Genomic DNA, 26,196 nt, shown 5'->3' with positions numbered 1-26,196 from the left:
TGTTGACACGGAGAAATAATTGATCTGCAAAAGTGCTGCAAATGAGGAGTAATAATTTTTTCAAAAAGCTTAGGAATAGCTGACAACTTAGAAATACCTCTGTAGTTACTGGCTTCTAACTTGTTACCTTTTTTGAAAAGAGGAATAACAAATGATTCCTTCCAAATATTTGGGAATTGGGAGGTTTTCTAGAGATAAGGTAAACAACTTGTGAAGAGGTTTGCACAGGGCCTTAGCGCAATACCTAAGCACGCACCCAGGAATACCATCGGGCCCTGGCGAATAAACAGGCTTAATACGAAGAAGATCCAAAAGAAGAGAGCTTTCTGTTAAAGTGGGACAGAATATGAGGTTTGACTTGGGCATGGTGTAAGAATAAGGCTGAGATGAATATTCTAAAGTAGAGTAAGTCGTTTGAAAAAATTGGGCAAATATATCGGCTATTGCCTGATCTGTGGTTCCCGTCATGTTTTCGAACGACAGCGAGGAAGGAGAAGAATTAGATTTACGCTTGGTGTTAACAAAATTATAAAACTGTTTCGGGTCCTGAGAGAACTGGACCTTACAACGGTTTAAGTAACTATTATAACACTGAGCATTAAGCACGGTAAATCTTGACCGAGCACTTAGATATCTAGTAAAAACAGATTGAGAACCGGTATTTTTATATTTCCTAAAAAGTCTGGACTTTACATTTCTTAAGTGTATCCTTGAACATAATTTAAATCAGCCAATACACTCAAAGCCGTTCCATTTCAATTTTTAAGTGGTCTATCAAAACTATTTTTTCATAACTTAAATCTAAACAAATGGATCTGGAAACAAATTTAACGCTAAATATTTCATATATTTCTGGAAACAAAATGAAAGCCAGCGTTGATTTTAACTAAAATTTAAAATATTATTAAATAACTTCTGGCATAAGTTGGAATACACTCTATCCAGTAATATATTTTGCTCACGTTTTACGTTACATTTAGAACAAAAGCACAACTTCCCTTCTGTCAACCATAAATAGTTGGCTTTATTTAACAAGCTATAAAATAAAACTGACAATTTAATTTGACATTCTTAAGGCAAAAACATTCCCGGAATATTCCCGATCTCATTTAAGCTAACAAGAAAATTATTCATAAGTAAATTTAACATTTTGCTTCGTTTTTGTTTAAATATATTGTTATGCAAATGCCATCTTGAATGCCTTAGAATAAAATTAACTTGACTCGCGCTTTTAAATGTAGAATCTATATTTTCCTCTATTAAAAGAATTCGGAATATTATTTCTTAATTTAAAAAAACCACAAAAAAACTCTTTAACTGATCCCTTCTTTATTTTTCTTAAACTTTAATAAAGTCTTCATGACTTTATGTTTAGCTTAAGTTGACATATAACAAGTGAAACAAGTGGCCATCATTTTATGTATATTCTAATCAATCAATGATCTGAAGAGAAGATTTCGAGTGCTACGTTTTTTTAAGTGCAAGGATGCAAAAGCAGAAAATCTGAGACGGCTCGAATTCGTCGAAATCGGAGTTAGCATTGGCGTCGGGGTTTCGAATGGAGGAAAATATTGCTCACATACATTTTGCGACTCGTTGTCGCCAAAAGTCATTTGCAAATGTAGATGAGTCCAAAGGAACCGCAAATATATACATATATGCAATGCAGACGATTAAAAAACTTCCTTCAATATAATTGTACTAGGTATATAATTAATATAATTATTTAACAGATTTCTTGACTACCATATTATATTGGTTACTTAAAATCGAAAAAATCAGAAAACCTTAATTCGTTGTTGATTCTGGTATGCCTTTAATGTGCTAGCATAAGCTTTTAACATGAACCAAACTAAGATGTATGTACATTAGGGTGGCCCAAAAAACAGAACCTTACTTCAATGTAGAAATGTAGGAAAATCATTTTGTGCAATAACGTAACGTCAGTTAGAATACATATTTTTAATAGGACAACTGTGCGTATGTGTGATAAAGTTAAATCCAATGTGGAGTCCCTAAAACGTGTTTTTTCGTAAAATTATTAGGACCTTACAACACACAAATTTATACCGCCTTTATGAATATATATATAAGTTTATATTTAAAGTAAGTAAATATAAACATTTATTACTCATGCGCACTGTTGCCGTTGATCAAATGTTTTCTTTTCATTGAGGTGACGTAGCCATAAAGAAACATTTCTTTCGAGTGTATTCTATACACACTAAAATCCGCCGTATTTAAGAGAGTAACCTATTAAACAACTATATGATGTTAGATATTATTATAGATTATTTTGTGATCTTAAGATCTTACACCAAAATAGTGATATATTGATTTTTCTGTGGTGGATTTAGACAATTAATATTGATGAAATATTTAAAAAACAAGGAAGTTAGTTTTTCCTATTGTTTAGTGTTCTATTTACTTATGGCAGCTTTATAAATTAGATACTTATAATTTTATTATTTAATTTAATTAAATTAATTTATTTATTTTTTTTAATTTTATATCGTTGCAAACTTTTGACTCCCTTCAGCAAACCAAAAACAATATTTGGGGTTGTTTTTAAAATTTCGAGCAGAAAGTTCTATCGTTTTGCCCGCCACTGTGGGCACTTTTAATACGAACAGGTGATTCTCAGCTGAATCTATTAGAGCAATGCATATTTTAATTGAAGTAAGGAAAATCATTGGCTTGCTCGGTGTTATCAGCAGTGGATATCGACACAAAAGAAAATGTGTTCCTTAGGCCTCGCAAAACAGAGCCACGAAACCCGCGGTCATTTACAAAACAAATGGTTTAGTGGGTCGCCAGTTCCTAGACTCTTAACAAGTGCATTCCGGGCCGTCGACCAAATTCAGTTCCGCCCATCGCCCATCGCCCGCCGCTTGACTACGTCATCGAATCGCCCCTCTCCGTCTTTCTCCCTCTCTCTTTTTCCTTCTCCGTCTCTTTTTCCGGGCTCCTGCAAGCCGCACACCCACGCAAGCTCTCTCTCTCTCTCTCTCTCTCTACACACCAAAAAATTATAATAAAGATATATTTTCATTATACCATTGAATATATTAAAACAAATGTTTTTGAAGACGAAACTTTCATTTTAAGTTTTAGACGTTGCACAATTGTCTCAAAATTTCCATACAAACTTAGCATCTGGAGCTGGAATTATAAAACAGCACGTATGAGTGATAAACTTTAAAGCCGATTGGGTATTCGTAAAATGAAAACTATCAATAAAACGGTTAAGGAGTACCACCTTAACTCTATGCTACCAATTCGGTATTATAACCAATTCGGTATTATTAAGCTTCTCATTTGTTAATATGTTCAATTCCATTAAAAATATTTTTTGAAGAACATTAGGGTCATAAATTAGAAGCATTCCATTTAAATTAAAGTTAATTAGTTTCAAATTGTTATTTAACATTCATAATAATATCCCAATATTTAAGTGGTGCGTCTCAGTGAGACTTTGCCTAATACCGATTCGGTTATTAATTCATACCCATTGAAAAAACATGGGGTAACTAACTTTTTGTTTTAGTTAAATGAAGCCTTGATTGACCACCACTTATAGAGTCATTATTTTCTTCTGTGTAGCCGGCTGTGCGGCTGAAAGCTCTACTTTCCGCTCGAAAAGGAGCAGCGCCGCAGAGAAATACTGGGAAATCGCCGGCTGCGGCTGCGGCGTCGACGTCGGCAGAGAGCGGAGAGAAGCCCAGAGATTCCGATACCGATTCCGATTCCCAGTCCGATGCCGATTCGATTCCCGGCGCCTTATAAATACGCAGAGCCGCAGGGCGACGCTTTCATTCTCTCGCAGTGTTTAAAGTGACATGAAAGTGACGACATTGGCGCACTGTAGCAAGTCATGTATCAGCATGTCCAACCAAACAACACAAATCATATTCACGCCAATGGTGAGTTATCGTTATCGTTCGCCCATAGTTAACCATTTTTTTTTTGTCCGTTTTTGCAAATTAGTGGTGATTATCCGCATATTATTTCCATTCCATCGTGGGTTTCTGCGGTGCTAAGTGAGCGGGCAAACAATAATTGCTCGAGTTGCAGCATGTGATGCCAGGTGTGCGTGCTTTTTTCGCGATTCTGCTCCGCTTTTTAACAGCTTTTTTTTCGTGTGAATTTTTGTGTGTGACGTGCATGCGCATGAGCAAACCAAAAAAACGGTAAATTAGGGGCCGGCTAACGGTTTCCCGTGTGTGTGTGTGCGGAGGTGTAAGTGAGTGGGTGCTAGTGTGCGTGTGTGTGTGTGTGTGCATGGGACTGCATCAGAACAGCTGTTCTAATCAGCCAAAACCGAAAGCCAAGTTCATAAAAGTTGCAAAATAAACACCGAAACAATGTGACACACCTACATACATATGTATGTACATACACCGAAAGTATTTCCCATGGTAGAATCCCAAAATCCCCAATAATTCGCCATAATTACGATCGAAGAACTTATCAAAGTGGACACCACTATATAAAGACTTTAAGCTCCAAAACGGACAGTTCTTTTGATAAAAAATAAACAGAAACTTAAAACAGCGGCTCTTGTTGACAAATAATTTGAGTGGCATTAGTTATTATTGAATAAACTACTTTTTTTTTTACCAAAATCCCCTTAAAGTCAACAATTATGAAATAATGTGAGATCTAAACAGACGATTGACAAGTGAATTCATTGATTTATTAAGTGCACCATAAGCGGGTTTCGATAAGATAGTCAGTTTTGGCAGACGTGAAATAGACACTATAAAAATTTATATTTCTGGATGTGATAAGCTCTGCAATTTTCGGTATTAAATATTTACTAGTCTTTTATCAAAAAAAAAAAAACAGCAAGACATGGTTTTGAAATTATTAAATTCCTGAGCTAATATAAACATAGTTTCTTAAGAAAAATATGATCTTGTAATGCCTCCAGCCTTTAGAGCCTACATATAGTATTTTCAAATTAGTAAGGATACATGTTTAAATACACAAATTCGTTCCAAACTATCTCTTCCAAAATCTTTTGCTGTTTACATTGACTCACATTTAGGTGAGGAAACTTTATGGATATTGGCAATTACCGATTATACGGCTCTGCTTGCTGTTGGCCCCCTCGTTCAAATTCACTTTCATTTGAGCTTGTTTACGTTTTTGTCCCTAAAAGCAATTTTTACGACGGCCGAGTTGGCCACCATTGCCCCATGCCCTTCGCCTTGTCAGTTACGTAATCGTTAAAAGCTGCCGGGGGTTGCTTATCAGCGGGTGCCTACTGTACCAGATATATCTAATTTCCCAGATACATAGATTCCCATTTGAATGCTCGCATTCGCATTCGGAGGTCTTCCCGATTAGATGGAATATCGTGGTGTGAGGAAAGTGGTGCCTATTTTTAGGCGCTGCCATAGAATTACTGGCTGGAAAAGGATTAATTATAGCCCTGAGCCGGCTTTTCCGGATTGGGGGCCAATTCGCAGCCAGCCGAGATTCTTTGGCAGCCGGAAGCCGTCAAAGCCAAAAGTTGCACTCAAGCGAGTCAAGGACAAAGTCAAGGCAACGCAAAAAGGGGTGGAATTCTTTTGTGCGTGGGTGGGCTGCCATGGGTGGGGAGTTTTTGGGTGGTGGGTAGCTCGACGGCTTGACTGCAATTTGCACTTGACATAATTTGGCCACAAAATGCTGTGCACTGGAAAAATAATCAGGTTTTTTTAGTTTAAATAAATGTCAGAGGGAAATGATCCATGGTTTTATTTTTCGACGCAAAATGCTAATAATTCTTTGCACAAATTTGAGAAAGTTTTTCATACATTTTTAGCTTCTAATATACATTTAAACTTGAACTTTACAAATGATTCAATGAAAATGAAGCATTTTTATACTAATTATTATTATTATTATGCTATTTTTTAAAAGACTCATTACAATAGCTGAAATTAGAAAGTTATACTTGTTTTTTATTGGCAAGGGTAAACAGTTGAACAGTTTTTGCCAGCAATCTTGAGTTTTGTATAAAATTTGTTCAACGAAAATACTATTTTCTTATTGTTTTTGCGTGTTAGTGAAAATAAAATGCTACCGATCTTGTAACAGTGCAGTGAGTAGAGAAGATCTTAAAGTCAAATCACTCGATTATTGTTTTAAGTACCAATTTGGGCTTAAGTATTTAGCTTTCAAATGAACAGAATACTCTATTTAATCAATAGCAATAGTATATAATAAATAATAATTTTGTTATATACATTTTTTAGCTGACAATGCCATGTGGAATCTTGACCACATGCTTGTCGCATTTATTATTCCGCCCGCAAGGCAATTGCGGCACTTGCCAGTTCATTGTGCACAGGCAAAAATAGTTTGCGCCTGGTGATCTGATGCATTTAGCTAATAATTTAGAACTGGCGTCATTAATCACACTTAGAGAGAGAGATGTCGCCCAGTGGTTTCCCCCCAGCGGTTGCCTGAGATCTGGCAATTGCAGTTTTGCTGTTTGCTCTGCTTGTGCAACCCACTGAGTGTGGGGGCATTCCCGGCCACACCCAGCCCCGCCCACTCCGCCCAGCCTCCTTTAATAAGCAGATAAATTCAGCCCTTTATATAGCCTCGTGTTTTGTAGGACGTAGAATGCATATTAACACATAAAAATAATCTCAAAATCACAAAAGTCAGTTCTGTGACAATAACAATTTCAGCTAGAAAGAACTCTGATGTCGCGTTCCCCGTTCGTTCGTACATAAATTTCAAATTTTGATTGTTTTTGAGCAGTATCTATCTCACTGTTTCCTGCAGATTTAACATTTGTCTAAATTTATTCCATTTTAACAATAAAATTGTCTTTAAAACACAAGTGTGCCTTGCTGAAGGTAATTTTAAGTTGAGAATTTATGAAATATATAATTTATATTGTGAATTAGAAACGCTGAAAAAAAATTGTTCTAGGTACGAAACTATTGTTACATGAACTACAGAGTTCGTGTCAATAAAAATAAAAAAGCAATTTAATAAGATGTGTATAAACTTTCAAAAGAATAAAAATAAAACCTTCAATATTAAAAAAAAGGAAAAGCTTTTGGCTTAAAACATTAAACTACGAAGGAAAGGCTTTATATTATTTAGTATTATTTTAAAACGGCTCTTTTTTAATATATATATTTATGGTGAGCTTTTTCATTTAATTTTAAATTCTGTTTAAAGTTCCAATTAAAAATGTAATGTTTAAGACATATTTGCTAATTGCCACTTCCTAGCGTTTTTTCTTAAAGCCAATTTTTATACTCATAATCGAATATTCATTTGTCTTAAATTATCATGCACTTTTTCCCTCAGTGATCTAATGTAGTCACGAGTTAAGCAACGTCGCAGTTAGCTGATTTCATTAAGTCTTGGGAAAAAGGCATCATTCTCATTGTGGAATTTGGGGGCCAGGGCTAAGAAGTTCGCCATTGTGCTCACGCAGTGTCCTTGGCTTTGTCATTCGCCAGGCGAGTGGGCGGTGGGTGGTGGGTGGTTGGTTGGTGGTTAGGTCCTTTGAACGGGACCCTTTAACAGCCCCGCAAAGTGCGCTACGTGTTTTGGGGGCGCAATTCCCTAGCTGCCACGAAACTTTCACATCACTGAAGCGGCGCTCAGCAATCGCAGTTAGTTGCCGGGGGTGGCAGTGAAAGTTCGCGGCGATAACGCAGCCTGCGAGTCCTTATCAGCGGCGGCGAGATGTCCTGGCAAGGACATGGCCCACAGCGCACGCGCCGACCGCCAGAGCTTTCCCGCAGAATACCGGTTTCCGTTTCCCTACTTTATCTATTTTTGGCCCAGAGTCAAGTTGGTCACATACATACATACTACATACCCGTCAAATCGGCACATACACACGAGTATACATGGATGAGCAGCTGGCAACGTCACCAGGAGCCGGCTTCCATTGCGTAAGTGCTTGGGGGCGGGGGTGAGGGGGGATGGAGGGCTGTGCCATAAAAACAGGTGGCCCCTCGTACCGGCCCCCCTTGCACCAGGGCAAAGGGGCGTGCCCCACAGATACACACCCACACAAGAGCGACACGTGGGCCGCCTTCGTTGTCAGCGGCAGCCGTCGACATCGGCCGCCTATAAAAATTTCATATATTTGATGAGAAACCCAGCAGAAGTTTGCACAAAATGACAAAATCATAAATTCCCTGAAACGGGGAGGATAACCACTTTTAAATTAAATTTTTATTTATATCGCAAAAGATATTTTCTGCAAGTAAAAAGGGTTATACTCTATGCTTTGTGGGTAAAAAAGAATTTCACTGCAATTTATAAGCAATCTAATATAAAATATTTAAAAGTATACCCTAAAACAAAGAATTCTTGGAAATAGAATATATTTATTATCATCTTTTGGGTTATATCTTAATAGCTGGCCACAAATCTTACAAATTGCCCGCTAATAATAGTTATGCTCTGGCTATATGGCCTTGTTATGATATATAAGGGTTTATTTATAGTATTTTCTAGCCAGGGCAAAAATGAAACATCAGTCAAAGGACCCTATGAAATTTTAGGGAATTCCATTGAAGAAGGGAACAGGGAAAAAAGCAAGGAAAAACGACGAGCCTCTAAAATTCACAGACCGCCCACAAACAAAAAGTTCCGTGATGTGTGTTTGTGTTTGTGTGCGAGGGCATACTTATTTATGTGTGCGTGTCCTTGCTAAGCTTACAAATAATTGAATGGCGCCCGAGCAGGAGAAATGAGTTCAATGCCTCGAAGTGCTCCTTTTTCGTCCCTCCCACTTTCGCCCGCTTTCGCCCCACTTTCTCCGCCTTTCTCCATCTGTCTGCTGTTGTGTTTCCCCCCCCTCCCCTCCTCAGCCCCCTCCGCCTGGCAACAGCTTGAGAAGCCAATTTCTGTATTTCACCAGAAGCATTAAGCTTGCATGAAGGGGGAAAACTTTTTCGGCTTTTCTTCAGCTGCCGCAGCTATTTCAGTTTTTCAATTCTCATGGACATGTGCCCAGGTTTCCACCATGCATAAGAGATAACGAGATCGGGAATCGAGAATCGAGAATGAAAAGAAACGGAACGGAAGCAGGACCGTGTTTTCAACTGCAGCTGTTTGATGTTATTTTAAGAAGCGTTTTCCAATCAATTTGCATATGTTCATTGCCTACACTGAACGCATACATTTATAAGGCTTCAAAAAGATTAATATCTGGATTCCTATACAGATCAAGAATATGCATATGAGTTTAGGTATATAGTTTGTCAGCAAGTTCCGGGTATAAAAACAAAACCTCTGCCTCTTTTCTCGGTGTAATTTCGTTTTGCAATCGCCTTGCACAAACGAAATTTCTTTAATATTCTCAGCTGCCCTGTCGTCCAAATGAATTTATGGCTCTGTAATTATTACGGCCGATCATTAGCGTCATCGGCGAAGATGACCGAGACTGAGCACTCACCACAACGCTCGGAGTCAATTAAAAATCAATTGGGTTGAATTGATATGCCGGCAGAAAAAACTACGTTGGCACTGTAACCGATGGGCGTAACAAATGGAAGCGAAAGGCAAAAGTCCGCAAAACCGATTAACACAAGATCATCCGTCGACTTAAGAGGGATTTAAGTAATAGATCGAAAGGAGACACCGAAATTAGACAGCGATCTTCGATTTGAACGACAATTTGATCGAGAAATGCGTTGCAATAACAATCCATGCCTTGCCACAAAAGTAATTTCCTGCTCGAACAACATCTAATTAACTGAGTTTTTATTTCTTTTTAAAAACTTTATGCCTTTCAAGAGAAGTAATTTTCTGCTCTAACGACATTTAATTAATTTAGTTTATATTCAATTTTAAAAGCATTAAGTGATTGAAATTAATTTGGAAACACGAAATTTCCTAACTTACAGAATAGTTTTTTGAATATATATTTGTATATCGATCTTATTTTCGCAACTTAAGATCTTATTCAGCAAAAACTTATTCGGTTCGTGTCCATACTATGAAGATAAAAAGCTCCTCCGAAAACTCTTATCAAGAAGGAAGTTTCGATTTTAAAGTTAAGCTACATCAATTTGAACTATAAACATAACTTCAATAAGAATTTATTTAGCCCGTTTTGTCTATAGAACCAATTATGATAAATTTCTGCAATTTTATTGCAGTTATCGAGATTTTCTTTGATTAAGGAATGGTTTAAGTCCCGACGATGTGACTGATAATTTGTTGTATCTATAAAACTCCACATATCAAAGTTAATTATGTTTTGCTTTTAATAATTGCACTAGGCTTTTTTCTGGTGACAATTTTAAAAATTTCAAAAATTAACACCCCAATGATTTTCTGTATACATGTATCACAATTATTGTGGCTAACGATGGCAGCGAACATTAATTAAAATGATAAGTTGGCTTTAAAAAGCTGTACACTGAGCAACTACTAATTTTTCTTTTTGCCACCATCTCACCAAATTTCATATCGATTGGCAAAGTATTTAGGGCTATTTTTAGATGGCTTCTTAAATATTGGCAACAGTTGGTCGCCAGAAAGTATGCAATTAATGGGATGAGAATTTTCAAAATATGTTTTTACATTTCATATATATTTTCTTCTGTGTATTATTTTAGTGTTGTAGTATGTTGGGTTATGCTGAGTTCTACATTTGGTACTCATGCCACCCACCCACTTGCTTTAAGTGCACGGCTCGCCTTGACATTGACTTTGTCATTCTTCCGCCCAGACGACCCCCCTCCCCCCACACACCCCCCTAGAGTCTCTGAATCTCAATTAACAAAAATCGAAAGCAGGCGAGTAGAAGCAACCAACGTTAAACGACAAACGATACATTTCAATTAAGACTAGGGCGAGCAATATTTCGACAGCATCCAATAAAACAAAAGGGGAAAAGGGGGAGAGGGGAGAAAATGGTGGGGGGATGGGGGCACAACAGGAGGTGGCAGAGGTGGGCATGCCTGACGCAAATGGAGCACAACACATATTGAAATAATAGCATTTCATAAACGAATTCGTATGTTCATGCGGAGATAAATATCGAGAACAGCGACCTAGTAAGTTTTCAAAAAAAAAATTTGTAAAAAACTTAAATTAAAAAAAATTAATAAATCAACTACATATTTTTTTATAATATGAAATATTTTGTTCTGAAAATTGTTATATTTTTCTTTTAATCCATTTTTAACAAAACATGAATAGCCATAATAACGCCAAAGCTTAAAAATGTATATATTACCTTAAATAATGGGCACTAAACATTTCCAAACTGAGAAAAATATACTCGTGGGCGGCTTATAACCGGTTTGAAAATGACAGAGACAATAAAATTGAACACGGCGCAGATTAAGTTTCAATTAGATTGCAACTGGTTCACACCTGATTTATCAGCAAAACTTTCACGGTGTGAGATAAAAAACTGAAGGTGTTAAGAATGAAACAAAAAGTGAACAAAACGAAAGTGAATGATAACATGGCTATCAAGTTTCCGCTTACAGTTCCTGTTCGTGGGTTGTGGTCCCGTGTAAACAGCCCTAAGCGGGTTATCTGGTTATGAAAAGTGTCCAACAGAGTTGAAAATTTGGACATGGACTTGGGACTGGGAGAGGGCCATTGACACTTCTGCCCAGACTTGGGACTCGGAACCCGGGACGTCCATCGATACAGAACAAATCAATTAAGCGAACGCAGAGTGGTTTATTTCGGGCGCATTTGTGGCTCGCGTGTCAGTCGAGGGTTAAGCAAACACTTGTAACCGAGTTCTTTGATTGATTCGGTGGGGGGAGGGAGCCGGGGGGTAGACCTGGTTGGTCGACAACGAGTGTCAAAGGTGCGGACAATCGATCCATCACTTGATCAATCAATCCCTCAGTGGGCCATCCATCCAAACATTTTTGTCTAATCGGCACAAACGAATTTGCGACACAAGCAGATGGAACCTTTCATGCTTCGTTCAATTAACAGATCTAACGCTTATTTAGTAAACAAATAATTTGAATTGAATTTCAACAACCGTGGCATACGAATAAATTTTCATTGAAATTGAAATGGCGGCTCCGGAAAAACGACGTCGCCAATAAAAGATGATCGGAAAAAGAGAAATAAAGAAAACAGAAAGCTGTTGCATGATCTATTATTACACTACAAAAATGGATATTGCATGACGAGTCACTTGAATTGATTCATCATGGCAGCTCTGCATAAACAGGTGTAAATTTTAAGTACAGGTATTCAAGAATACACGAAATCGGTGGCATAAACTTAGTATGTGTGTCAGTGTACTCTCTCATTCTGCGTCATTGCGCCTATTTCAATATCGATATCAGTCGTGAGTCGTAAAATACTCTTCCGCTCCTTAAAAATTTCTTGTCTTGAATAATCGGAAAATCCATTCCTAATGGCTAATAATAAAAGATTCTTAATGATGAAGATTTAAATATTAATAAATATAAAATATGTTTTTTTGTTAAAATACTGGCTTGATTATGAAAAGACCAGCTTTACAAAGCATTCCTAAATACTATTCCGTTGTGATACAGGCAAAATTTTAGGTTTTGATTAGGCCTTGTTCCTCCCTGTCCGATAATTTCGATTCAAGAATTTCTGACGCGACGCCCGCAACAAAATTAACTGAAAATATTTACCAACAGCGGCGGCAGCAGAGGAAAATCGTTTTTATTTGGCCGCCAGCCAATTAAGATGCATGACCCCTCCCCCACCGAACTTTGCATATTTGAAATTTTCATTTCAACGTAGCAGCTTTTCTTCGGCCCAAAATTTTAGCTGAGTAGCGCGTGATTATTACTCATTTAGTGGCGCTGACGCCGACATTTCGACTTCCTTTTTTCACATTAAAAAAAGTTTTAATAATAATAATAAAGTTTTATTAGAGTAAAAATACCATTCGTTAATTCTAATTAAAGAAACTTAAATACAGATTAAAGGCCAGTTTATCATATAATTGTTATGTTATTATTATAGACGATCGAGAGGGTAAACACTTCTTATTTGAACAATCGGTGAAGGAAACACGAATATGTTTACTTTAACTACGGGATAGATTAAACAATTTTCAGGCTTATTCGTTTGCCTTTAACTCAAAAATTCCTTATTTGGTGACTATGATTTTTTGTATGAATTCATAAGTCAATGGGTTTTTTTTATGGCACTTTTAAACTCTGATAAAACTGATTGTATAATCTGTTTGTTCTTTATTGATTTGAGCGAATGCTTTTCAGTGCATTTCCAGAAGTGATTAATTATACGTAGTGACGTTGAGAAAATTAAATTGATTGTTTGCCAATCACACAGTAAAAATGCCGGGCGATAATGACATTTGTTGTGTGCCCCCGCACAACTCGACAATTTGTGAAATCCCCTAGCACGTCGGCCGCTGCTGTTATCTAGCCGAATATCTAGCAGTATGTTTTTTTGCGTTTTTTTTGCGTTTTTTTGCGAGTGTCTAAATAATTAGCAAACGAAAGTCAGCCGACAAACCCAAACAATTTGCGATCCGCAGAGTCTACGTGCATCGCTTCGCGTAGGTTCTATTCGCTCTAAACTCAGGCACCGAAGTGCTTATCGAATTTAAATTTGACCCGAACAATATCGGGTGTATTGACAATGGTAGTACTAACAAACTTTAACCATGTTTATGTTGTACTCCGTTCTCCTCAAATAATAATATAAATAATCTGTATGCAATTCAGCTTTATCGAAACAATGCTCCGATTTCAAATCAAAATAGTTTAAAATAAAGTTAATTAAATTTAAATGTCTAACAAGGCGTTTAATAAAACTACTTTTTTGAAACCGGTTGGATGTTTTCTTTGGTCTTTAATATTGTTTATTTGTATCTACTTTATTTTGAATTGGTTTATCTAAAAGTTCAAAATCGGTTGAAAAATTGGTTTTTTTTTTGGGAACTCTGGCAGTATTTGTAAATTCTTCAATTGAAACGAGCTTTAGTTTCAAGTCAATTTACAGAAATAACATGCAGAACTTCAGCTGGTTTCATTATGCGAGCGATCACTGTAAAAATCCAATTGCAGGCATAAAATTGATGTGGCGCTTGATGTCTGGGGCGTCAAATGGCTGACAAGACGAATCGAAATGACATTTAATAAAACTGCGCAAGAAACCGACCGTTTAACGTATTTGGGGACTTCAATTAGAGGGGTGGTGGAGGATTTCGAGTCTGGCTCGTGTTCCATTTCAATTAACCAATATTTTGTGACGTCACCTGCTGGTTGTCAAGTGGCTGAATTCACAAATGAGGTTCATGAAAATTAAAACGTATGGTAAAGACCATTTAAAAGATAGAGAACCCATAAAATTTTAACTCATGACTGCACTTAATTTTATGAATAGGAATTTAAAGTTTGCTTTAAAGCCAAGTTCATTTAGTAATCGTTATTCAACAAAACTCAACAAATAATACCCATTAACTTATTCAAGTCATTATTTTCTTTTAAGAAATTTATTGGCAATAATTATCATTGTTAACTTGAGATATAAAGATTATTTTGAGAACTAAATACTGCGGGCCATTAAACAAATATTTATATTATAAAGTAACTGAGAGTACGACGTGCTCAGATGCATGAATAAACTTAAGTGATTGATTTACTGAACGATTCAATCATTTGTTTACTGTTCCCCGCCCCTCACAAATGTGCAATGGGCATTCGATCACTTGTTGACTTGGAAAGATCTTCAAGTAATGTATCCTACCCGCCCATTCTCCGCCTGCCACGCCCCCTTCGCCGAGCGATCAACAACACAGAATAAAAACGGAATGCTCGCAGGCCGCGTGACTTTTATGACAGAAAATACATTGAGAAAAAAAAACTGTGCTAGAAGAAGCTAACGAAGCTGCAGAACGACAGAGAGCTTAGCGTAGGAATCGTTTATTTATGTTTTAGCGCCTACATATATGCAGAGTTTGTGTATAGACGTATGTTGTTTATTTTTATACAAACACTTGCAGTCAAAAGAATAGTTCTTAAATATAGGTGTTAATTAAAATCGTTTTAAATAAATATTGATTTTGTAAGAATTTGTATCTCAAATGGGTTTCAATCAATTTCAATTCTAAAAGTTACGTATACTTAACGTATATTACGTATACGCCCTGTTACAAACCTTTTTATCTTTGAAGATTTTGGCAATGTTTTTGTTTTCTCTAAAAAGTTGTTATTCAAGATAAATCGGTGCTAAATGATTGACTCGGCTGGTGCGACTGCCTGCATACGTAGGCGCGGTGGCGTGTGTATCCAAATCTTTGAATACATATCATTTTTATGCTCGTGCAGATATCTATTTGTTCCACACTATCCTGATACATATACGATTTTTGGGGGCAAATCCAGTCGCAAAATCGAGCTAGAGAACTAGTGGCAGAACTTTGGAACGATGAATGTACATAGAGTGTTATGTACATGCGGTCAGTCGATGGGCTGATGAAATTTGGATGCCTCGTGGGCGAAAAAACACCAGCGATCCAGTGACGTAGCCAGACGACTTTCGATGGGAGTGTGGCGAAGGGAGTAGCGGCACATGACCAGGGGCAGGGGCAGGGGCAGGGGCAGGGGCTCGATTAATAAGCGGCCAATTGAGGCAAATGAAATGCGCAACCAACAATTAATTGAGAGGAGCCGATGAATGGAGGCGACGCGAGCGGAATCGAGTCATCATAGATGCCACTACTACTGCAGATTTGGCTGAGCGGCGAGAACCTTCTGACGTCGCCAGGGAATTAGCCGACTAATTCAATTTCAAATTTTTATTCAAAGTTAAAAATAGCCAAGAAGATCGAGAGAGAGAGTGAGAAAAGAGGATGCCTTCACCTTGACAATTCTATAATCAAAATATAGAACCATACGAAAGTCTACGCGAATTGCATAAATCAGTCAGAAGGAGGAGGACTTCTATACACACGCAGTGTGTCACGTAGACAACGGGGAAAGTTCCGAGCAACGCCGAGGAAATATAGATCGGGGTATATAACTAGGTGGTTTCTCTACCTTTCTTTTTCCTAGGCACAAAAAATTGATATTGGCATTTCCTTTGAATTTAGACCGATGCCTTTTATTGATACAATTGATTTTACTACCGTTTATAAAACTTAACGCTTAATCCATATAGACTAATCTTTTTTTTGGCGGAAAGAGAATGCAATTGAGATTAAAAACCACTTCTAAATGTACGCAGCTTAAGTGGGAGTTCAAAGAAAAAATAGAAAGCAAAGACAATTCAATGCACAGTTAAAAACCGCAAGAGATTAACATTGCACATTATTTATGTCAGTTGATAAGTTTGTATAACAAATATTTTGCTGGGTAATACATTTTACTCCGGTGAGCCCTACTGATTTCTGTTTTAGTTTCACACATCATACATTTCATATCCAATCTTAAAACTCAGTTAATAAATAGCTTGTTATTTTCCTTAAAAAATTCTTACCAATATTGATAAATCTTTTAATCCATATTCATTTTTATTTAAAAATTGTAATACTTAAAAAGAATTTATGTTTTTCAATCCTTGAAAACCATTTATGAAAGATGGCTGTACTTTTAACATTAGATATTATTATTATTTTTCACGTGCAATCTTGTATTAATGAGAGCTTTTTTAAACCAGTTACTGAAACTTTATTTTAATATTATGTTCGATAAATGTTATATTAATTGTAATTTTTGAAACCCGTTACTGAAAAGTGACTGTACCCTTGAGCTTATAGATTCTCATTTCTCTCGAATAATGTTCTATTAATGATAATTTTTGTATCGTATCTTTGTAATCAGTAAATAGTGGCTAAACTCTTAGCCTGGGATATCTTTATTTTCCTCGATAAACATTTCATTTAGTGGGCATTTTTCCATCATATTTTGGCAACCAGTTACTGAAAGATAACTGTTCCCTTGACCCAACATCTCGATTGGAGAAAGTGGCTATTCTCACATCGCTTTGGCGGCTGTCGGTTTTCTGGCGGTCGCTCGTCGGCAGTCGGCGGTCGGCGGTCGGCGGTCGGCGGTCGGCGGTCGGCTGATTTTCCGGCGCTCGGCTGCCGCTCGGACCGCTCGGAAAGTGGAGAGCTTTCGCCGGGCGGACTATTTGACGCCGCCGCCTTTTGGGATGCGAACAGTTGCCTGCGAATCGCCGCCCACTGCGCTACACTTTTTTTGGCCCGCTCTTGGTTGAAGCACATATATACATATACATATATTTGTATTCGTATTCGCTGGGAGCTGAAATTCGCGGCGAAATAATTTTAGCAACTTGTTATCCGTCCATGCCATGCGCGATAAAATATCACAACTATTTTGCTTGCAAAAGAACGCATGCAAAAATAATTCAACAGATAATAACAGAGGTGTGTGTGTGTGTGTGTGTGTGGTGTGTGCGTGGTGTGTGTGTCCATTCATAAACTCTGTCTACACAGAAAAGAAAATCGTCGAATGAAAGTCATCCGTTTCGGTGGTTTCAGTTAATGTGAACTGGCGAAGCGATCGAAATTGTTTTCTGTGTACACCTTGGTTATGTTCTTTTTTTTCTGGTGCCTATGCTAATCCATGTGTTCTGCTCTCTCTTTTCCCGATCCGTCTGATCCTTCGCGCATCCTCCCAGGACATAATGTGCCAACAAAAGCAACGACCAACGGGACCATGTGCGCCAATGGGTCTCTTGGGACAGAAGGGCCCGAAGCGCCAGAGACCGACTCATCAGGGACCGGGCGGATGCGGAAGCCGCTGGAGAGGAATGGCTCAACGCAGAACCACGCTGTTCACCTCGAGAGAAGGTAACGATCGCCTCTAACCATCGGTTTTACTTTAGTATGCTTTGAAAGTGCATTAAACTTTATAACGGGGTGAAGACCAGAAGCATCTTTCAACCAAAGTCAGTTGCAATTTGTATCTCTGTACAGATTCCAACCGAGTTCGGTTAAAAGAAATGTCATACTCCGGATAGAGAATACAGATCTTTAATCAGATGTATATAACGTAGAAAAGAAGACAACTAAATCAATATATATATTCCTTTAACAGAGATTCAGGAAGATTTCTTAAGCTTCCTCAAAAGTCAATGCATATTGACTTCGAAATTTTTTTTAAGGACAGTTTATTTCCACGATAAAAAAAAATATATTTTATTTATTCACATTCACATATAGATTGTTACTTTTAAAATGTTTGTTATATTAATAATAATTTATACATGTTCCATTTGAAATCAATTTTAAAAAGGTTTCCTTTAAATAAATTCAAGTAGCTTAGATTAAAAGACTACAAAACCTATCTCGAATTTTTTTTTTTTGACTTTTTATTCCCTTTCTACGCAAAATACATAATTTTAAACTTATTTAATAATTTGGCAGTCTGTTTGATAACAAAATATGTTTTATATTTAAAATGACTATAATTAAATTACCCTTGCAGTTATAAAAAAATATATAAATGTTTCCGGTGTAGACGTAAATATTTTCTATTTACTTTGTTAAAAACGCGCTATTCACTTGATTTAATTTTAACACCTTGCTGTCAGTTAAACGATCAACTCAACTCACTCAAAATTAACAAGTTTACGGATCTATTTTTGACATCTATCTACCAATATTTACCGACTTTTGAATCTACTAAAAAATAAACAATTGCATGATGAAATCATGTGTTTGCTTTAAGTAAGTCTTCTTTTTAAATATTGTGATCTCAATGGGATTATTATTTATTTAACAAGCTAAAGGAAATACTTGAGTCGTTTAATTTAAAAAATATTTTTCTGACATTTTTCAAAATTTGGAGATTTAAACTTTTTGATCTAAACCTTGACATAAATATTTTATTTATTTTTCAGGCTGGGCCTCTTCAGTGGGGTGGCTTTAATTGTTGGAACTATGATAGGTAAGTGTAAAGGCCATTCGGAGATGCTTTCCCCCAATCAGAATTGTGAAAACAAATGCATAAAACATTAGCCAGGAATGTGGGCACCTACAAGAAACACGAACACGCAATTTTCCTTGAATTGTGTCAACGGATTTCACTGCTGTTGACTTGGCTGTTCGTCGTTCCTGCTTTTTAATACATCTTTCTCTCAGGGAGTCAGTCGGTGAAAAATATTGAGGCACATTTTTTCATTCGGTTTATTTTTTGGTTAAGATTGGAGGCGCGCATGGCCAAAAATACGTACGCATAAATTTAGCTATATGTACGGCAGAGTACATATACACAGCTTTGGCTTCAGCAATATGTACTGTCTGTCTGTGGGTGTCGAACTGTATGTATATATATATATATATATATATAGATACGCAATCGGCGTGAGAATGAAAGTGGCAACGTGGATTGAGGGCATTTTCCAGGCATTTTTGGGGGGAGAAAAAGGCCAGCTTAATAAATATGGGGGCAAGGTGTGGTTACGGTAATACAGTTGTGGTCAAATGAAGAGCTCATTCGGTAAATCAAAATAATGTCACTAAATTTATTTGAATTTTATGTTTAAGTTTATTAAATTAATGGATTTTAAACGGCGACAAGAAATGACTCAATTTTATGTTACTTTATTCATTAAATCCATTATTAGTGCCTCCTTTATATCTTAGATAAATAAATATAGTTGTTTTTAAAGGTGTTTTTTTTTTATTAATATTTAGTCCATTTAATTGCAATTCGATCTTAAGGAATGTTGTGAAATGTAGAGAACTATTATTTATATTTTGGCTTAGAAGAAGTACTTAATTTGTACTATTTAATAACAATACTCACCGACTTGACCGCAGCTGTATATTATCCAAATGGAGGTTAGGAACGTAGAATTATATATTTATGACACGAATAGCTGCTGCACTTTGACCTTAAGCAATGGCACGCAATTGTGCTACGTTACCAAATTGTTGCACGCCTCCGGCTCGGATGTCCGCCCACCCGATATCCCGTTATCCCGTTCCCGGAGAGTTCTCTGCAAAAAACAAACCGCTATTTACCAGTATTGCGCATTCGCCGCGTGGTCGGAGCTTTCGCCGAAGCTCCCGCCCACTGATGACGTCTGCACCGCCCTCAATCGGCTGGCTATATACCAGCATACCTCATTAGCATAAGCGAATCAATGGGGAAAGTAGGGAAAACAATGTGCTCCCTGATCAGCTGTTTTCCGAACTGCAGCTGGTTAACTTATATCCACATATATCTTTATCCTCTCTGACTCTCTCTCTCTTTTTTTCGTTCGCAGGGTCTGGAATTTTTGTGTCACCCTCCGGTTTACTGGTTCGCACTGGTTCCGTTGGAGTTAGCTTTATAATCTGGCTTGCCTGTGGTGTGCTCTCTCTGCTGGGTAAGTAAACACCCCCCGAATGTAGAAGTCCCCCCAAGAAGGGGAATCACCCCGCAGTGTGCACCACGTGCAACTGACCCACTTACCGCCGCCAAGTGGCCACATCCCAAATCCGAAATCCCAAATCCGACCCTGCACTCATCACAACTTGTTGCACGGCTGGCAGGAGGCCAAACTTTCGCGGAATCTCACACCTCCGCAATGTTGTGCACTATGCATGAACTCAGGGAACTAGTTCGCAAGACAGTGAATAGGATAATATGACTACTGGCATTTTTTTTAATGATATAATTATTAATATAATATTTTCTTGTTAAGAATAAAACGAATATGCAGGCTTATAGAATATCATTATTGTGGCCTAAAATATATATATCATTTATCTTAAAATTAAATTTAAAAAAAATTAAAATTAACATCACATTGAGAAAGCCAGTCCAGGTACCTGTAGTAGTTGATTGCTCTATTTTTATTATATTATATTTATCCTTCGCGTCTAATATCATACCCTAGATTGACTACTTTTGGGCTGTATTTAGTTGGGAGTACAACTTTAACTTTATATTAGCTTTCTCTGACAAATTGCACATTAGAACCATAATATGACATTGAGCAATATGATGTTTAGTTCATTCTAAACAATATGAAAAGTTCCCAATAAATTGATCATCTACATTTTAATAAATAAAAAATGGAATAGCAAGGAAAAGTAATTAACCCTTTCTGTTTTAAAAGTGTGAGCATAAAATCATAGATCCCAAATCAAAATATAATTGGGCTGAATTCCATCCTCGAAGACCATGATTAGTAAACCACAATTAACACCACCACTTATCCTACTAATTTCCCTTGCCGACTTTCAGGCGCTCTGGCATACGCTGAACTTGGCACGATGAACACGTCGTCGGGGGCGGAGTGGGCCTACTTTATGGATGCCTATGGACCGGCGCCGGCGTTTCTGTTCTCATGGGTATCGACTTTGGTGTTGAAGCCATCTCAAATGGCTATAATATGCTTATCATTTGCACAGTACGCCGTTGAGGCCTTTGTGACGGAATGCGATCCGCCCAGGGGCGTGGTCAAGATGGTCGCCCTGGTGGCAATTGGTGAGCATGACTCCACATTTCGTTATCGGGATTAATACCGAAGATGCTGAATAATATTTGGTACAATTCAGTTCCGTTTCTGTCAGAAATTTGTATTTTATAAAAGTTAGATAATCAAATTTACACATCTTAAATATCTTAAACAGTAACTTTATTTAGTTATTCAAGGCAATTGTTGATAAGAAACCAAAATCTATTTTTGTAAGCACCAAAAAATTATATTCAGTCTTGTATGTATGAGATTTTCACTTCAGTATTGAATTTTAATAATATTGATAATGGTCTTGACTTAATATTTTAAAAACTAATCAGAATTATTGGAAAATTAAACCTCACTCATAAGCATATATTTTCTATTGCCAATACTGAATTGGGAAATAAAATATAAGCTTAAGATTTAATTGAACATTAAACAATATTTTAAATAGATAATTGAATACAATCCAAAGATTATATAATGCGACGGAACGGATCTGTATATTCGATATTTCCTTCGGTATTGATCCCTGCGAATACATTTCGAAACGATGATAACTAATGAGTTCGTCTCTTCCGTACAGTGATGATTCTGTTCGTGAACTGCTACAGCGTGAACCTGGGCATGGCCGTGCAGAACGTGTTCACCGCCGCCAAACTGGTGGCCGTGGTGGTCGTGATCTGCGGCGGAGCCTACAAACTGATGCAGGGCAACACGCAGCACCTGTCCAATGCATTTAGCGGCCCCATGCCGAACGTGGGCTCCATCGCGACGGCCTTCTACACGGGATTGTGGGCCTACGACGGCTGGAACAACCTGAACTACGTTACCGAGGAGATCAAGAATCCCAGCAAGAATCTGCCGCGCTCGATCATCATCGGCATTCCGCTGGTGACGCTCTGCTACGCCCTGATCAACATCTCCTACCTGGCGGCCATGTCGCCCGAGGAGATGATCGTCTCGGAGGCGGTGGCCGTCACCTTCGGCAATCGCGTCCTGGGAGCCCTCGCCTGGCTGATGCCCCTCAGCGTCACCATCAGCACCTTCGGCAGCGCCAACGGCACGCTCTTCGCAGCTGGCCGGTAATTATCCCTCTGAATGTGTTGATTAATATGAGAGTGTAAAATTGTAGATCTTAAAAATCATCCCGAGCTTTAGAAACATTCGATAATTGTAGACCTTAAATTAGAAAAACTTGAGAACAAAACTAGAACTACAGAACAGTAAAACGAGCAATATACTCAAAGTTAGGTAGTAGGTCTTTCGTGTGATTATACCTTTTATTGCCATTAAAAGTTGAAGTTCAAGTTATGAGATTTTGACTGTATCATCAATTAATTTTATGTTCATGAAAATGTTTACAAGCTAAAACACAGGAGATTTCCGGAGTACATTCGATTGAAAAGACAAACATTTAAGAGAACTTTTACATAGGCATAAAATAAGATTTTTAAGAAATAGACCTCTATTTTTTAAAAACTTGTTTTATATCTTAAAAATAATACCAAAAACCATTTTAATGGTGGCTATAGCTCCTTACATCTGGATTTTCCATAATCAATACAGAGTAATATAATAAAAAATATAATAATAAAAAAGTCTATAAACATTATTATAATCCATATATGAGTAGATATTAGGGATGTTGCAGAGATTTTTGGAAAGGCACTTTCTTTGATTGGTTTTAAAAGACTATAGTTAGATTTATACTTAGAAGTTATTGTTTTTTTTGTGCCCGGGACAACAGATCACTAATGGTTTTTGCTATTCCCATTGCAGTCTCTGCTTTGCGGCCAGTCGAGAGGGTCACCTGCTGGACATCCTCTCCTACGTCCATGTGCGCCGTCTGACTCCCGCTCCGGGGCTGATATTCCACGTAAGTGTATACGAATACCCCTAGGAATTATCCTCTGTGTAGATAGTTGCATTCCCCATTGCTTCACACACCACATTAACAGACCCGAATCTGCCTAGCCTATTTATAACTAACTGAAAACCTGGTAGTACTCCGTTTTTTGTTCCTCCCTCTAATGCATTTGTATATCATTGTGTGAATGCCCACGTTGGATCCGATCCTCGTTCTAAACTCCCCTTTCTCTCTCTGTATCTTTCTCTGTGCGTACTTTTCCCCGTCTCCAGTCGCTGATTGCCTCGGCAATGGTGCTGCACGGCACGATTGAATCGCTGATTGATTTCTTTAGCTTCACCGCCTGGATATTCTACGGCGGCGCGATGCTGGCCCTGATCGTGATGCGCTACACCAAGCCCAACTATCCGCGGCCCTACAAAGTGCCGATCATCATTCCCGTTGTGGTCTTGGTCATCTCCGTGTATCTCGTGGCGGCGCCCATCTTCGAGACCCCGCGCGTCGAGTATCTCTACGCCCTGCTCTTCATCTTCGCGGGCCTGATCTTCTACGTGCCGTTCGTCAAGCTCGGGATGACGCCGAGGTTCATGAGTAAGTGGCTGTGACATTCCGTGGGGGAAACCGCACTTGAAGAATAATGATATATATATATATAATATATATGATATATAGCAGATTCATCAAGGCAAAACTTAAAGCCAAGAACACATAATTTAATGTTTTAATGTTGTCAAGTAAATACATAAAGCATGACTATAGAAATTCTTAGACATGAGAGACATAACATCATTTATAAAGGTATCTTAAGCAATATCATGATATATTTTAAAAAAATTATATATGTATAGCGACAGATAAAGTTTCATATTTCTCATAACATTTTGGTTTACCTTTTTAAGAGGTTTTAAATCTAGACAGATATCTGAGGAAATAAAGATTTGAATATACATTTACTGGATGTGCCACCATGGTTTTGAAATCACTTTATAAGTGTCTCGAGTGTCTTTGTCTATTTTAAGCCCAAACTCCTTTTTTCTTCCTTTGTTTTACTGCATATTTTTAGACACTTTACAAGTGAATTGAAAACCCTAGTTATTTCAGTGTTCGAAAAACGAAACTTAGACCAAAGTTCGTATCCACATGTGGTTTCCCTTGCTATCCCAATCGAGTACCTATAGACTCTAATTCTCATTCCTATCCTTGCAGACAAGGTGACGCTGTTCTTCCAGCTGCTGTTGGAAGTGGTGCCCACCTCATCGATGGCCATGTTCGAGTGAAGCTGCCCCAAGAAGTGCTCAAGATTGGTTGACTGGGGTCACCAGGCTCGGAACGAGAGAAGCAAATACATTCACTTAATTACTATACAAACGAGGATATATTAGGAGTGAAGCATAGACAGGATACAAGGGGTTGATTTGGAATGGCGATGGAGGAGTGTTAAGAGCAACCTATATTGATATACTGACGTTGTCGTTGACAAAGTAGTGCTAGAGAAACAGAAACTATTTGAAATAGTCTTTTTATGCTATGAGCTGGTTATATTCAAAGGTTATATATGAATATACAGATATTTAGTGTGTATCTTTATCGATTGTGTGTAGCGCGCATAGGCCAAGTTGCATAGTTGATACGTACGTACGTTTATACAAACAAACAAATCTATATATACATATATTTTTGTGTTCTATTAATTAAAGATCAAGACAAATGACAGAAACAACTGAAAACAACACACACTGAAACAGTCGAAACAATCTTTGCCAAGCGGTTGGAAGTGCAGGCCCCAAAAAGAAAGACCTTCTGAAATTGCAATGGGCTGAGGTTTGAGTACAGTGAAGCCAGGAAACAAAGACACCACCAATCCGTACAGTACCCACCTAAATCAACACTCGCCGCAGAGCTTTCGGGTTTATCCTTGTTTGATTTCACTTGACTTTTCCGTTGGCGCTATATACCCACATTATATACGAGTTTAGCGATCTAGGGATCGGCTGGAATAGCAATATTTATATATATGTATATGTGTGTGATGGATCGATAATGATGATAATAATACAGAAAAAAGAAGAAGGAAAAAACCCCAACAAGGAAACACAAAAAGGACAAAGGCAAATTACAAAATACAAAGAACCCAACTGAATGTTTCTAACTTTGTGCGACAATGACGCGTGTGAAATTCGTAGGACTGCAAATAGGCATTAATGATTTGTAATTGATACCAAAGTAAGGTAAAGAAAACAAACACTGAGAAAAAAATTCAAACAAAAAAATAGAAAAAGCCAATTGAAAAAGAAAAGCAAACATAAATACTACTATGGATACTTGTTAAATACATTTTTTTGCGACTTCTGTCTGCTTTGACAAATCGTTGCAACCAAAGCTAGAACTAGATTTAGAAAACGGTTATACTTCTATGGTTATAATTATTATACAATTTTTTTTTTGTTTTCGGTTTTTCGCTTTTCGCGGAGGACTCGTCGTACACGAGTTAGAAAAAGACAGCAGATGTGGATGCCATCTCGCTCGCAAACAATACAAGAATTTACATTTTTTTTCAAACTACATTTTTTTTTTAATGTTTCGCTATGCTTATCAATTGTCTGAACCGATATACAAAACATTTATATCTTTACCTATATATAGGGATACTACAGAACTTACACACACATAAATATATATTTATATAATTTGTTAAGTTTAAAAATTTTATAATTTTATTACCAACTATTTACAATGAGCTAAACGGTAACCAGAACAAATCGAAAATCTCTATCTATACATGTACCTACCACCTAATAAGAAAAGAATTGTATTATGTAAACCAGAAATTGACGAAATAAAGTTTTTGAAACACATCCTTCTTAGAAATTTAAATGAAGCAACAACAGTTCGCCAAAATGGCTGATGAATTAATAAAGTTTGTTACATCAAGAATA

The 26,196-nt window shown here is 37.4% G+C and overlaps 1 protein-coding gene across 3 annotated transcripts; it reads left to right on the top strand.

Moving 5' to 3' along the window:
* The first annotated feature begins 3,816 nt into the window (after nt 1-3,816).
* Nucleotides 3,817-26,115, top strand: LOC108048360 (b(0,+)-type amino acid transporter 1). Of its 3 annotated transcripts, XM_044461102.1 has the most exons (10): nt 17,117-17,359; nt 17,614-17,785; nt 18,838-18,884; nt 20,209-20,310; nt 21,174-21,280; nt 21,341-21,416; nt 21,977-22,475; nt 23,173-23,269; nt 23,533-23,851; nt 24,467-26,115. In XM_044461102.1, the coding sequence occupies exons 1-10, from the start codon at nt 17,284-17,286 to the stop codon at nt 24,535-24,537; spliced, it is 1,566 nt and encodes a 521-aa protein (XP_044317037.1). In that variant the 5' UTR covers nt 17,117-17,283; the 3' UTR covers nt 24,538-26,115. The 3 variants fall into 3 exon arrangements, with proteins under 3 accessions (XP_044317036.1, XP_044317037.1, XP_044317035.1); XM_044461101.1 differs by lacking the exon at nt 17,117-17,359 and adding an exon at nt 3,817-3,923 and having other exon boundaries at nt 21,174-21,416; XM_044461100.1 differs by having other exon boundaries at nt 21,174-21,416.
* Nucleotides 26,116-26,196: the final 81 nt, after the last annotated feature.

Source organism: Drosophila rhopaloa, unplaced genomic scaffold (assembly GCF_018152115.1).
Source record: "Drosophila rhopaloa isolate 14029-0021.01 unplaced genomic scaffold, ASM1815211v1 contig_3, whole genome shotgun sequence".
Classification (NCBI taxonomy): domain Eukaryota; kingdom Metazoa; phylum Arthropoda; class Insecta; order Diptera; family Drosophilidae; genus Drosophila; species Drosophila rhopaloa.
Note: the sequence above shows the minus strand (reverse complement) of the source record. Positions and strands in the feature narration are given on the sequence as shown.